We start from the raw sequence: 14,147 nt of genomic DNA on the forward strand, positions 1-14,147 counted from the left end.
TAGTGGCTGGTACAAAATCATGGGTAGTCGTATCTCGTCGGCAACAAAATAGTGTAACAAACATATAATCTAGCGGAAATATATAGTATTATATACTATTTATTGTATGCTGCCTGGAATTAGTGTGTTTGTGTTTCACAATGATAATGTCTGTTTGTTACTTGAAGATGTTTAAAAAATATATCTATTATAAAAACTACAAACAGTTTAAACGCTAGGTTACGCTTGTTACACTATTTTGTCACCGACTGGCAAAAGGAACCATATATAGATCATATGTCTACCGAGAGATCCTAATATTCTACCCAGATGTTTTTGTTTGTACCCATAGAATATTCTACTAATGAATATGAAAGTCTGATCACAATATGAATAGTGTATGGCAATTCTACCACCTCCTTCGTTAAAGTTTTTCAAGGCCGACTTACGCGTAAAAGAGGAACCAATTGTTGTCATGTGATTTGCTATCAGGACATCATAGCTGACGGAGCGAATGTTGTGATTATTGTTTTTGGTTTTGATATGTAATTGTATTGCCCTCAAGATGTATGCTGCCGCGACGGAGAGTTTAATAAAGCAGGCGAGGTAACGTTAAACCTATATGTTTAAGTAAAACGTTTTCTGTCAAAAACTGTATTGGTCACATGGCTGGTCTGGAACCTTTCTAAGTTAGACAAGTTCCTCACTTGAATTAATATTCCTTTCAGAGAAATTAAGGAGGAAGAGCTGCAGAGATTCTGCGGGCGCATATTTAAGCTGCTCCACACTAAAGACGTCAGTGGAGAAACCGTGGACTCCCTCCAGAGGCTCCATCTGATAGTTTCTGCCACTAAACATGCCAGAGAGTAAGTCATATTAATCTAAAATACATCTGAACAGCACGTGGGCATGAAACTATTTGTCTGACCCTTCAAAAGTGTACCGGAAAGGTGTATTTTAGGACATTGTAAGTGAATAATTGAAGCCCTCCTCCATTACTATCAGGCTTCCATCAGATCTGGTGATGAATCTGCAGACTGTTCTTTGCTCTTCATCGAGTCCAGAGCAGCTTCAGGTTCTGTCCTCCTCCATCATACGGCAGAGTTTTCCTCCCAGCGTGCACAGCCTCTGCTCTGATCTCAGTCAGGACAGCAGGACCTTGAGCTATGTGGCCAGTGTTGTTCTCTCTCAGGTGAGTCACAGGCTGTTTAGTTTAGTTTAACCTTTATTGTCATTGCATGGTATACAACGAAATTTGACATCTCTCATAGAAAACAAACTGTATTCATCCATATTACCCACATATACCAACATACATAACAATAATTTAAAACAGGGGTGTCCAAACTCAGTCCTGGAGGGCCACTGTCCTGCAGAGTTTAGCTCCAACCCCAATTAAACACACCTGAACCAGGTAATCAGACTTTGATTATCTGGTTCAGGTGTGTTTAATTGGGGTTGGAGCTAAACTCTGCAGGACAGTGGCCCTCCAGGACTGAGTTTGGCCACCCCTGATTTAAAACAATAAAAATAGCTTAAAGTGTCTTGTGAATGTTATTTGAACAATATTGCATACATGTCCGTTCAAAATTATTGAAGCAGCTGTGGGAGGAGGGAATTTAGTTCAATAATGGTTGTTGGGTAAAAAAACTGTTTCTGAATCTGAAATGCAAGTCTTTAGTGCTCTATAGCGTCTTCCAGGTGGCAGCAGTGCAAACAAATCATGAAAGGGATGAGTACTGTCCTTAATGATAGTAGATGCTCTGCTGCAGCAGCGAAGCCTGTAAATCTCCTCAAGCGGGGGCAGTGGAAGTCCAAGTCCAATGATCTTTTGTGAGGGTTTTAATGACCCTCTGCAGTGCAGCTCGTTCAGCCATTGAACAGTTTCCATACCAGACTGTAATGCAATATGTTAATATGCTTTCTACCGTGCAATGGTAGAAGGACTTCAGCAGTCTGGCAGAGAGATGGGCCTTCCTCAAAGTTCTGAGGAAGTAAAGTCTCTGTTGGGCTTTTTTAACCAGGGCAACAGTGTTAACGTTCCACTTGAGGTCCTCACTGACATGGAGGCCCAGGAATTTAAAGCTGTGCGCTCTCTCTACCTCCTCACCCCGTATTTCCAGTGGCTGAAGCTCCTCCCTGTGTCGCCTGAAGTCTATTATTAGCTTTTTGATGTTGAGAGACAAGTTGTTATTTGCACACACCACTCAAGCAATCTACATACCTCATCTCTGTAGGCAGCCTCACTGCCATTTGAGATGAGCCCCACCACTGTTGTATCGTCGGCAAATTTTATGATTGTGTTAGTGGGGTGAACTGGTGTACAGTCATGCGTGTAGAGGGAGTAAAGGAGGGGACTCAGCACACATCCTTGCGGTGCTCCAGTGCTAAGGGTCAGGGTTGAGGAAATGTGCATGCCCAGTCTCACAGTCTGTGAGCGTTCTCTGAGAAAGTCCCTGATCCACAAACACAGTTGGTTGCTGAGGCCCAGATCCAGCATCTTTGTGAATAATTTGCTAGGGACGATGGTATTAAAAGCAGAACTAAAATCAACAAAGAGCATCATTACATATGTATCCTTCTGCTCCAGGTGTTTCAGTGCAGTATAGAGAGTAGAATTTATTGCATCCTCTGCAGATCTATTTGATCTGTATGCATATTGATGGGGGTCTAATGTGGGAGGAAGTGCAGATTTAATGTGTCCCAGAATGAGTCTTTCGAAGCACTTAGATATGATAGGTGTAAGTGGTCTATAGTCATTCAGGGAAGTGATGTTGGACTGCTTTGGCACTGGAATGATGGTAGCAGTTTTCAGGCAGTCTGGTAAGACAGTATGTGCAAGTGAGAGATTAAAAACATCTGTGAAAACCTCTGCAAGCTGTTGGGCACAATCCCGGAGGACCCTGCCTGGGATCCCATCCGGTCCAGCAGCCTTCTTGGCATTCACAGTTTTTAAAGCTCGTGAGACCTCATGTGTTTGGAGGGTAAGCATGGTGTCAGCAGAGTCCAGCTGTGGTGATGCTGCATTGTCCAGTTCTCTCTCAAATCGGGCAAAGAAGCAATTTAATTCCTCAGCCAACATGGTGCTGCATGCTGTCAGTGGTTCTCTGCTGCCCCTGAAGTTGGTTATATGATGCACACCCTGCCACATGTGTGTCGTGTCCCTAAAAGTAAAGTGCTCCTCGATCTTCTCCTTGTATGCCGCTTTGGCTGATTTTATCCCTCTCTTGAGGTTGTGTCTGGAAGCACTGTACAGTTCTTTATTAGCAGATCTAAAAGCTGCATCACGGTCTTTCAGAAGAAGTTGGACCTCCTTAGTCATCCATGGCTTCCTGTTTGGGTAGACACGGATGCGTTTGTTGATGGTTACACTTTCCATGCAGCGTAGATGTATATTCGTCTAGGTCCTGAGTTGAAAACAGACTCCAGTCAGTGCTTTGAAAGCAGTCCTGCAGCTGTGAGGATGCTTCCTCCGGCCAGGTTTTAACAGTTTTGATAACAGTTTGCTGTGTCTTAATGATGGGGCAGTATGCTGGAGTTAAAAAAAAAGTGACAGGTGATCAGACTGTCCAAGATTAGGAAGGGGTGACGCTCGAAAAGCTTTGGGGATGTTAGAATAGACGCAGTCCAATGTGTTCTCCCCTCTGGTGGAGCATTTAACATGTTGTTCAAAGCTTAGAAGCACAGTTTTCAAGTTTACATGATTAAAATCACCAGCCACAATAAATACCCCATCAGGATAAGTGTTCTGTTGCTTGTTTATAGCTGTTAACATGTAACCGAGTGCTGCATTAGTGTTCGCGTCTGGTGGAATATACACAGTTGTAACAACAACAACAACAACAACAACAACAACAACAACAGACATCTCCTGTGGCAGATAAAAGGGCCTGCATTTAACTGCCAACAACTCCAGGTTAGGAGAACAATGTCTGTCAATAATGGCAGTGTTTGTGCACCAGTCGTTGTTTGTATAGACACACAATCCACCCCCCCGGCTCTTACCAGAGTCCACGGTCCTGTCGCTGCGGTGTACAGAGAGGCTCGATAGCTGCGTTGGGGACTGCCGGGTGTAGCCAGGTCTCAGTAATGATCATCACGCAACTTCTTTGAATGGTCGACCGTGATGATAAACAAAGTCTCAGCTCATCCATTTTGTTGTTTACAGACCTTTATGTTCAACTTGTGTGTTGACCATGATTGTACACTTAACTAAATCTCATTTTTCGCAGGCTGGAAATAAAGAAGATGTGATCCCCCTTTGCCACCATCTGCTGAAAAGTCTTGAGTCTCGGCTGTCTGACGGGCTGATATCTAAACATGCTCTGCCCATTCTCTCTGAAATGATTACTGTTTATCCAGACGTTCTCACAGATGGTAAAGTCAAACGCATTCATGAAATGCAATACTATAGTGGGGTCCAAAAAATATATATAATAATAATTTATACATTAAATAAAATATTGTTTAATAGTTTTATTAATGCAAATATTTACTTGAGTTTTTTATTAAATATTTAATTGAATGCAAAGTCCGTTTTGCATTTTTTAATAATTTTAATACAAATTATTACAAAATATGTTATCAGCATAACATTTTGAGTGAGGAGTTGAACTGAACAATTATTGTTTCTGAATGTCTCAGTATTTGCATTAAAGTCGGCATGAAACGGAAGCTGGGATAGTTTTTTCTTCCCTATTGTGACGTACTGTATATCCGAGTGAAGCGGCTGCTTCCCGAACAAGAAAAAATGTAGGTTGGGATTGATTGGCTGGTTGAAGTTTTCTATGGATGTCATGTGAGTGAAAGGTTCTCCCGCCCTCATGCCAGTAAACACATCATCAGAGAAGAGAAGAGGTGTCACTGCGAGAGGGAGGGGAAGTTATTTCGATTATGAAGATTACAAGGGCACATGAACAAAAAAAAAAAAAAAGAATGTGCATGATAAATCATTTAAAATAAACACTGCAATATTCCATAAAAAAATAAGACTAGGTTCATGGTGATTTTAATAAATGTCCAGAATGTTCTCAGTATCTTAATGTTTCAAATTTAGAATACTAAAACTTTTATTTTTAATGTATTTTTGATAGGACTTTGAATCCAAGACTTTCTAAATGGACTTTTAAACCCCACTGTATAGTTGTTAACTTCATTGGCATTGAAAAGGCACGATTTCAGTACCTAAATCTGGATAATGTAAAGATGCTAACATGAATTTTGTGGTCACTAAACCCAGATCAGGTGAATCTGGTCAGTCGTAAGGTGGTGGATTGGTTGCGTTATGCCAGTATGCAGCAGGGAGCCTCCATGTCTTCTGGAGGGTTCTTCAGTGGACCAAGAGCACGTCAGGTGGGGCATGTTGCTTTTCCTCATTCACCATCAGCCAATAAGCTCAAGTTTATAATGATAATGTTGAGTGATCTCAGTGAACTGATCGACATCTCTTCATCAGCCAGCTCCACTGACGGAGGTGGACGGGGTGGTAACGGGCGACTTCTTCACTGTGCTGTGTGTGGGTCAGAGCTACACCGAGGACCAGTGGATGAACATGTACACTTTCTCTATGATCAAGGGTTGGCTGCTCACTTACGACGCAGACGGGACTACAAACACAGAATCAGGTACAGAAGTCTGAACACAGAGATTGTGGGCATGCATGGTAGAAGTTGTTTTTTTGTTTTATATACTATTATTATAGTAGTGTTTATTAATAGTTTGGATTAGCTTTTATTTTTATATTTTCAGTTTTCAGTTTAATTTTAGTATAAGTAATTGGTAACACCTTACAATAAGGTCTCATTTGTTAACATTTAATAAATGCATTAACTAACATGAACTAACAATAAACAAACTAGTTTTACAGCCTTTAGTAACCTAAAAAAAATGTCATGTTTGTTGACTGTACATTAACAGATACAGCTTTTCATTTGAATAATGTAAATGTTGAGATTTACACTGACTAAGATTGATAAATGTTGTAGAAGGATTGTTCATTGTTAACTGATGTTAACAAGTGAAACCTTATTGTAAAGTGTTATAAAGTTTATTTTGTGTTTTTGTTTTTGTTATTGTTATTAGTTTTTTAATATTTAATGTATTTTTATTTCAGTTTTGATAAATTTTAGCACTTCAATTTAAACTACATATATAATATATATATATATATATTTGAGAGGGAGAGAGAGAGAGAGAGAGAGAGAGAGAGAGAGAGAGAGAGAGAGAGAGAGAGAGAGAGAGAGAGAGAGAGAGAGAAAAATTTGAACAATGTCTACATTGTTTACGAATTGTGCCATGTCAGATATATACCTCATTTCATGAAGTTAAGATGAGTAACATGGGATTTTCATCTTTGCTAGCTCCACTAAAAAGAGCACAGGTCATTCAGTCACAGCACCAAGGTAAGATGCAAGTGAAAAGCCTGATATGATCAATCTGCTTCCTGCGCAATCAGAAACTCCCTTTACTGAATGATATTCCTGCAATCAGAATAAACAAACTCTACTATTCCTAAAAAAAATTTGGGGGGGGAACCATGATCCATAATTAATTGCTGTATGTATCAAATTGATTTTGAGTCTATGGCTATGTTTGGAATGAAATACTAGCTTGCTACTGCATACGGTGGTGTGTATATACTGTATACAGCCAATTATTTTTATAAAATAGTACATGAAACAGTATGCAGCCATACACGTTTCATGCTACGCTGTTGTCACATGACCTTACCATGTTTTTTTCTGTGTGTGGCATCCATTTAATCTCTGAAAAATAAATAGCCTGTGTCTAAAATCTTATACTCTCAGAGTAGTCGTCCGAGTACTTTTTGCTTACTGTTACATAAATACTGTGAATTCTTACTCTTTCACTTCTCTTTTCACTTACTGGAAGTTCTTTAACAGTTTATTTTCTATTTAGCATCTAATCCAATTTTGTGTAATAATATCTTTATTTTTAGCAATGAGAATTCCACATTGTGTGCTCTGGTTGTTTATACTGCACATTTTATAGTAAGTCATCAGGGTATTCAGAAAATGTGCAAGTGTGCACACTATACATACTGCATACTGCCAAAATAGTAGTATTGTAGTATGCCATTCCAAAGATAGCCTGCATGTCCTGTCATATGCTCACCCCTTCAATGGCATTAGATCCCGCCGGATAAGGTGCTCGATGGAGCCGTGCTCCGGGTGTTGTAGTGTAGTAGTGCACTGTGCTGTAACGTGCTGTGCTGTGCTGTTGATGTAGATGATCGCTCAGAGGTGGACAGTTCAGTGATGTCCATGGTGTCGGCCACATCCTCTTCCAGCAGGCTGCTTCCTCCCAAAGAGAGACTCCGCGAGAAGGCTTTTGAATACTGCCAGCGTCTCATTGAACAGAGCGACCGGAGTGAGTAGATCGTACTCGTAGGCCAGGCTATGGAGAATGTTTATTACACTCTGCTGGTAAATGTGTTGATTTATTTCTCTCGTTTTTTTTCAAAATGCAGAAGCTCTGAAGAGGATGGATACGGAGCTACAGAAAGCAGTAAGCACCACATATACTATTGTTCAGAAGTTTGTGGTTGGGAAGATTTTATAATGTTTTTCAAAGAAGTCTCTTATGCTTACCAAGGCTGCATGTATTTGATCAAAAATGCAGTAAAAACTGTAATTTTTAAAAATATTATTCATTTTTAAAATAACTGTTTTATATGTCAATATATTTTAAAAATGTACTTTATCCCTGTGATGTTAAAGCTGAATTTTCAGCATCATTACTCCAGTCTTCAGTGTCCCATGATCCTTCAGAAATTATTCTAATATGATGGTTGATGCGCAAGAATCATTTATTATTATCAATGTTGCTACTTTATTTAAATTTCTTATGGAAACCGTTTTCAAGATTCTTTAATGAATAGATAGTTAAGAAAACAGCATTTATTTTAAGTAGAAATTGTATGTATGTCTTTACTACTTTATTTAACGCATCCTCGCTGAATAAAAGTATTCCTTTCTTTCAATAAACAAAAACATCTTACTGACCCTAAACCTATGAACAGTGGTGTATATTTTAAATTAAGCTTACTATTTAGTGGGGTCTAAAAGTCTGATGTTAAATATTTATTTATTTGTTTGTAATTTATCATTTTAACCTGCATATAAATTTAAATTAAATTAAATATCAAATAAATAAATAAAAATTAGGAATTTTGTCAAATTTAAAGGACCAGTTCATTACTAAAAAAGCACTTAAAACATTTTTTCAAGTCATGTAAACTTGCATAACAAATTTGTTTATTTGTTTTCATTTAAACTTTATTTAAATTGTTTGGCAGATCATATAATTTGAAATGAAAATTCAGTGTTGAATTAGAAAAGAATGCAAAATAGATGGGTTTTACACTGTATAATTAATAATATCATGGTGAAATAGTAGTCAAGTCCCCTTTATTTATATAGCGCTTTTTGCAATACAAATTGTTTCAAAGCAGCTTTACAGTGATAACAGGAAAATTAATGCAAAAGAGTTTGTTAAAGATCTAGAAGAAAATAGCATCACAGTCCATAGTATATATATATATTATTATCATTACATATATATATATATATATATATATATATATATATATAATTAAATGGCACATGGATGGTGACTCTGTTTATCTGTTGTGCAGTGTATCATCGAGTCCGTGTCAATAATCGACATCATCTGTGGCGAGGACCCCTCCTATGTGTACCGTGCCTTCCCCTGCATCAAAGCCCTGTACGGCAGACTGAACGGAGACTTCACCTACGCTCGAACCCTGCTGCCTATCGCTCAGTTCTACCTCAACCACAGTGAGTGACGGGCCCTGTTAGTGACGGGCCTCTGACAGTGTGACCTATGATGTATGTCAGCGTCCGTGTGCTCTGTTCTCAGGCGAGACGGCCGCGGTGGACTCTGAGGCTGTGTTCTGCCAGCTCCTCAGCCACTGTCCCACAGAGCAGTTCAACGAGCCCATGCTAGCCTTTGAGTTTGTCCAGTTCTGTCTACTCAATTCCAGCGTGCTGCAGGACAGAGTGGCCAACTACAGACAGAGCTTCCCAAACCTCCTGAAGGTGGGCTGGCTGACTCGCATTTTAAAGTGAATCCAGTTAAGTGATATACTAAAATGTTGTGCATTTTTGCCTGTCAGTTCTTGGCGTGGAACAGCTCAGGATTGATTGGAGAGTTTGTGGAGCTGCTTCCGTCACTGGTAGCTCCAGATACTGCCATTGAGTTACTGCACACTATCCTTGATCTGCCCTGCTTAGCAGCAGCGCTGGACCTCCAGCAGAGGTGCGTCACTTTACCGACGACAGATCGATGTTTTAACTGAAATTGTTTGTGATGTGAATAAGTGATGCAATGCTGTTGCAGATCAGCGTGCTATCAGGCTTTGGACCGTACTGCGTGGGACCAGCAGGGGGCGAAGTTGGCTGCTTGTCTGGATGCCTTCCGCCAGCCGTCCTATAGGGGGCTCTTCCTCTACATCCTCAGACCGGAGGCTGGGACCGGAGACACTATAGACAGGTAATACCTGCCACATCGTTTATAGAACACAATCTAGGAGGAATATCGGGACATTTAGAATGAGTTAGCAATTGTAATTTGAGTTTAAGGAGGTAGAATTAAAATGCAATGAAATTCAAAGAAAATCACATATACAAAATTACACTACCGAAAGAAAAGAAGTATCTTATGGATGCATTTATTTGGTCAAAAATACAGTAAAAACGTACATATTATGTAATACATTTATTCTAATAAATGTAAATTATTTTTAAGCTAAATTTTCAGCATCATCACTCCAGTCTTCAGTGTCACATGATCCTTCAGAAATTATTCTAATATGATTTGATGCTCAAGAAACATTAAATTCTTATCAATGTTTAAATCACTTGCGCTTAATACAGTGTGTTAATATCTTTGTGGAGATTTTTCAGGATTCTTTGATGAATAGAAAATTCATTCATTAAAGGAGTCATAACCCAGTATTACATTGGATACCTACTGCTGTATTATAGTCTTTCAGGCCCTTCTAAAAAAGAAAAGTGGAAAAAAAATAAACACAGACCTACTTTTACCCTTATTTCTGAAGGCATTATTGTCTCGCGAGATGAATGCGATGTTTTGGCTGTCGCTCTATATGGCTCTGCACGCCAGTTGAAAGGGTTGTTGGGACAGCGTCATTAAAAATGAATTTCATCCACTGGTCCCTGATAGTTTCGTCCGATTTTGGGAGATAAAACACATTTACATGTTTTTTATGGCAATCAACCACAGAGCAAGTCCGTTGTGCACTCGGTTTCTCCATCTTTCTCGACTGAACTGAATATGAGGGGGAGAGGGGGAGAGGGGAGGGGGGGGGCTTCCTGCTGCGGTGTCCATATATGGTATATCCTACTACCTCATGACGTCAAGAGGGAGCTGAAATCAAAATCTCGTATTTGAGTGCGCGTGCACGCGCGCTGGTTTATTTACCCTGAGGTAAACAAACGCTTCACTTTTAAATATCGGCTTCCCGGCCAGTGTATAATCGTTAGTCGATCATAACATACATTGATTCTCGTGGAAAAGTGAAAATTGCAGGTTATGACTCCTTTAAGTATTTAAAGTTGTCTTTACTATCACTACTGGTCAATCTGATGTCATTGCTGCATAAAAGTGTTCATTTATTTTAAAAAATGTACTTACTGACCACAAACGTTTGAATGGGATTTGATCAAATTTTCACTGATGGTTATAGTGTGATGGTTATACTCTGAGTGTGATTGCTTAATAGGCTAAATCTGCTTCATGAGATTCTGGCTGACATGGCGGAGAGTCCACGGGTCGTTCAGTGTGCTCAAGTCGTTCCTGTGCTTCTGCATGTTTACTTCAACACTGTCATTCAGGTAAGAGTCACAAATGAGAGGTCAAGCCATTTAACTGAGATCTCGGTTGTGTCATCTGTTCCCATGCTTTTTGATTGTGTTTTATAGAAAGCTGATGAGAAAATGATGAACCAGCTGCTGCTGGTGCTGCTGGAGAGAAGTAGCCTGCTCTATAACATCAAGACATTTAACGCTGAGGTCCAAAAGTAAGGCACTTTTAAAATGTTGCCACCTTCTTATGAGATTTTGGCTGTTCCTAAAACCCAGTAAGCTGCCTCACTGTCAGCTGTCTACATAGGCACCTAACTGAAATAAAACCTCACAAGTGAATGATTTGAAATACTCTCCCACTTGTGCAAAAGATTCGACTTGTATACATTTGACAAGTTGTGTATATATACTCATTTGAACATAAATTCTAAACGTGTAAGTGATTGTGCATGAATTATTTGTGATTGTAGGGTGTTCAGCACACACCTGCAGGCTCTGTGCAAACTCCACCCACCACTGATTGTGGATCAGTCCAGGGAGATCCTGGAGTTTGCAAGCATCCCAGCCAATATTTACAGCAAAGAAGACTTCTACACACATGTGGTGAGGAGGAGAAGTAGAGCACTGTAATAGTAAGTGTCATCTTGGGATACTTGTTCTTCAGGTGACTGTATTTAATGTGTACACGCAGGTGTGGGTCATTGGTGAGTTTCTCTCGGTGTCATACGACCCTCGCTGCACGGTGGAACTGATCACCTCTTTTTTTGAGAGTTTGGAGGCGGTGCTGTTTGAGATCACGCAGGTGCGACAGTCAGCCAGCCCCCCGGGTTTCTCCCCCCGCCTCATCACGGTTCTCATGACGACCCTTGCTAAACTGGCCACACGCAGTCAGGATCTTATTCCAAGGTAGATCAACCAGCTCCAACACCATGTTTCTTTTTTTCATTACAAATTATATTTAAATGTTTTCCTGAAGACACTATGTTTACTATGAAGACACAAAAGTTATGCTTTTTCGGATATTACCTTTCATGTAGTGTGCAATATAGCTGTTTGTGAATGTAAAAGTTCTGCAAAGTTTCAAAGATCAAAGTGCACGATGTCTCCCAAAAGAAAGGACCGATTCTGAACTGCCTGAAACGAATCATCAGTAATTCCAGCCTTACTTCCTGCACGAACCTACGTAGGTTTGTAACAGATTTGCATAATGCAAGTCTATGGCCTTCATTGGCTTACCCTGCACAATGTCTACTTAGCTGAAATTCAGATGTGGTCGTCTGATCAATCAGAGCAGAGTAGGCTCTCAGAAAGGAGGAGTTTAGAGAGACCGAATATTTTAACTAACCGTTTTGGACACTGTGAGAGAAGGGGTGATGCTATATGTATAAATTATGAGATTTTTTTTATTTATTTTATTCTTGGATGCTTCTAAACCTATTGTAGGGACCTCCAAAACAAAATTAGGAGCAATTAAAATAGCATAACAAGGGAACTTTAAGGTAACAACACACAGTATTATGATTAAAGGGCATCTAAACTTTTTTTTCTTTCTTGTGTGTGTGTGTGTGTGTGTGTGTACCTACTTAACTATAACTTTAGGGACAAATTTGTACCCAGAAGTGACTAAAATCTTCAAAAAACTTCCTTTAGGGACATCCTCATTTGTTAATCTGGTATAAAAATTAAGTAATTAAAAAAAAAAAATGTATGTAAAAATACAGAAAGTTTTGTGTGATGGGTAGGGTTAGTGTAAGGGGATAGATTAGAATATACAGTTTGTACACTATAAAAACCCTTACGTCTAGTGTGTGTGTGTGTGTGTGTGTGTGTGTAAAATGATACACTGCCTGACCAAAAAAAACAATCATTAAAACTCTTGTAGTATCAACCGATATTTCTATTTCCCTCACTCTTTCCATGTCTATTTCCATTTCTCTCAGAGTGTCGCTTTTCCTGTCTAAGATGCGGACATTTGCTCGTAGTGGTCCGGTAATGGCGTGCTACAATGAGGAAGACACTGAGGAAATCATCACACGAGCCCATGAACTTATTAACCTCCTCAAATTACCAAATGTGGCTCAGTTTGTCCTGGCCCCTTCAGCAGGAGGCGACGGCCCCCGCTGGCACAGAGACACCAACGCCTCTCTTCCTCAGGCCATGAGAGCCGTCAGCGGTCTCCTCCACAGACATTCCAGCTTCCTGCCCACGTGAGCCAATTCTAGGAACTCGTTTTACAAATAACTGCACAGAATACCAAGAGAGAGTTTCTAAAGGACACAAAGAGGGAGTGAAAGGACATGTGAGAGACACTAAAGCAAAACAGACAAGCACTGTACTTCATCATGACTTTCACTTCTGCTGAACACATTCTTGTAAATCAAAACAAACATCAAGATACAAGAGGATTATGATTTATTCCTTGATTTATTCAAATGATTGTTAGACACTTTTAAATAAATCAAACATTCTATGTGTTTATTGTAAGGTTGCATCTATATGAGTAATGTCAAAACTGTTAAAATACAGCTTAGATTCATAATTAAAAATCTATGAAACCAAAGGAATTGATCATATACATGAAATTTGACACAGTAGAAATGTCTACACAATGTAGAAATGCTTATTGTCATATTAATGTGGCATTATGACAAAATGAGTAAAAAAAATTAACATTCAAAGTGCTTAAAAACATAACGTTACTTGGTCATATCTGAGCTTCCTGGCTAAAACCACGGTCACACTAGACTTTGAGCACGCGAAATTTCTTCGGACACTGCAACGGTTGCACAATGATGTCACATTCTGCGCTGTCTTTTAAAACATATAATACGTCAAAAAGTAAAAAATATGCAGTCTGCTCCACTTTACTGCAATCCTGCAGATTTAAAGTTTGCGCTAAAAGGATGCATTGCACCCTAATGCCTATCAATCTTCTATTGGTCAGAAATCTTCACGTGATACGAATTCGCACGTCAGAGTTCACCAAACTTGAACTTTGGAACACAGCGAAATGCAAAACGTCTTCGTTTGAGCTTGCGCTTCCTGTCTCCCATTCACATGCGTATAAATTGAAGTCAATGGAATGAAAAAAGTAGTGTGTCAAGAGGTAAAAAAGTTTCAAGAACTGCTGGACACAAGTTATTCACTGAACTGATCACAGATGGAAACGCATTAAGAACGACCATGCAAAAAAACTATCTGGAAATAAACAATTATAATTGTCTATTAGCGTTAAAAGTGCTCTTTTAGTTGCAAGAATTTCATCAAGGTTCATATTTTTATGAGACCTTTTTAGGTAAA

General features: G+C 39.4%; 1 protein-coding gene across 2 annotated transcripts; it reads left to right on the plus strand.

Annotated features, from left to right (window-relative positions):
* Positions 1 to 246: 246 nt before the first annotated feature.
* Positions 247 to 13,321, plus strand: ap5z1 (adaptor related protein complex 5 subunit zeta 1). Of its 2 annotated transcripts, XM_084429128.1 has the most exons (18): positions 426 to 585; positions 708 to 845; positions 985 to 1,171; positions 4,212 to 4,356; positions 5,219 to 5,331; positions 5,435 to 5,603; positions 6,339 to 6,380; positions 7,228 to 7,368; positions 7,469 to 7,506; positions 8,636 to 8,798; positions 8,881 to 9,059; positions 9,137 to 9,279; positions 9,361 to 9,513; positions 10,766 to 10,877; positions 10,965 to 11,062; positions 11,318 to 11,450; positions 11,539 to 11,753; positions 12,788 to 13,321. In XM_084429128.1, the coding sequence occupies exons 1-18, from the start codon at positions 545 to 547 to the stop codon at positions 13,056 to 13,058; spliced, it is 2,481 nt and encodes an 826-aa protein (XP_084285254.1). In that variant the 5' UTR covers positions 426 to 544; the 3' UTR covers positions 13,059 to 13,321. The 2 variants fall into 2 exon arrangements, with proteins under 2 accessions (XP_084285255.1, XP_084285254.1); XM_084429129.1 differs by lacking the exon at positions 6,339 to 6,380 and having other exon boundaries at positions 247 to 585.
* The last annotated feature ends 826 nt before the right edge of the window (positions 13,322 to 14,147 follow it).

This window comes from Rutilus rutilus (genome assembly GCF_951802725.1).
Source record: "Rutilus rutilus genome assembly, chromosome: 1".
In the NCBI taxonomy this organism is placed as follows: domain Eukaryota; kingdom Metazoa; phylum Chordata; class Actinopteri; order Cypriniformes; family Leuciscidae; genus Rutilus; species Rutilus rutilus.

What these genes read in the sequence shown, in the direction of transcription:
- ap5z1 (XM_084429128.1), top strand. Translation starts at nt 545, where the DNA reads ATGTATGCTGCCGCGACGGAGAGTTTAATAAAGCAGGCGAG. An exon ending in GACTACAAACACAGAATCAG is followed by an intron (nt 5,604 to 6,338) that starts GTACAGAAGTCT and finishes CATCTTTGCTAG; the next exon opens with CTCCACTAAAAAGAGCACAG. An exon ending in GCGCTGGACCTCCAGCAGAG is followed by an intron (nt 9,280 to 9,360) that starts GTGCGTCACTTT and finishes ATGCTGTTGCAG; the next exon opens with ATCAGCGTGCTATCAGGCTT.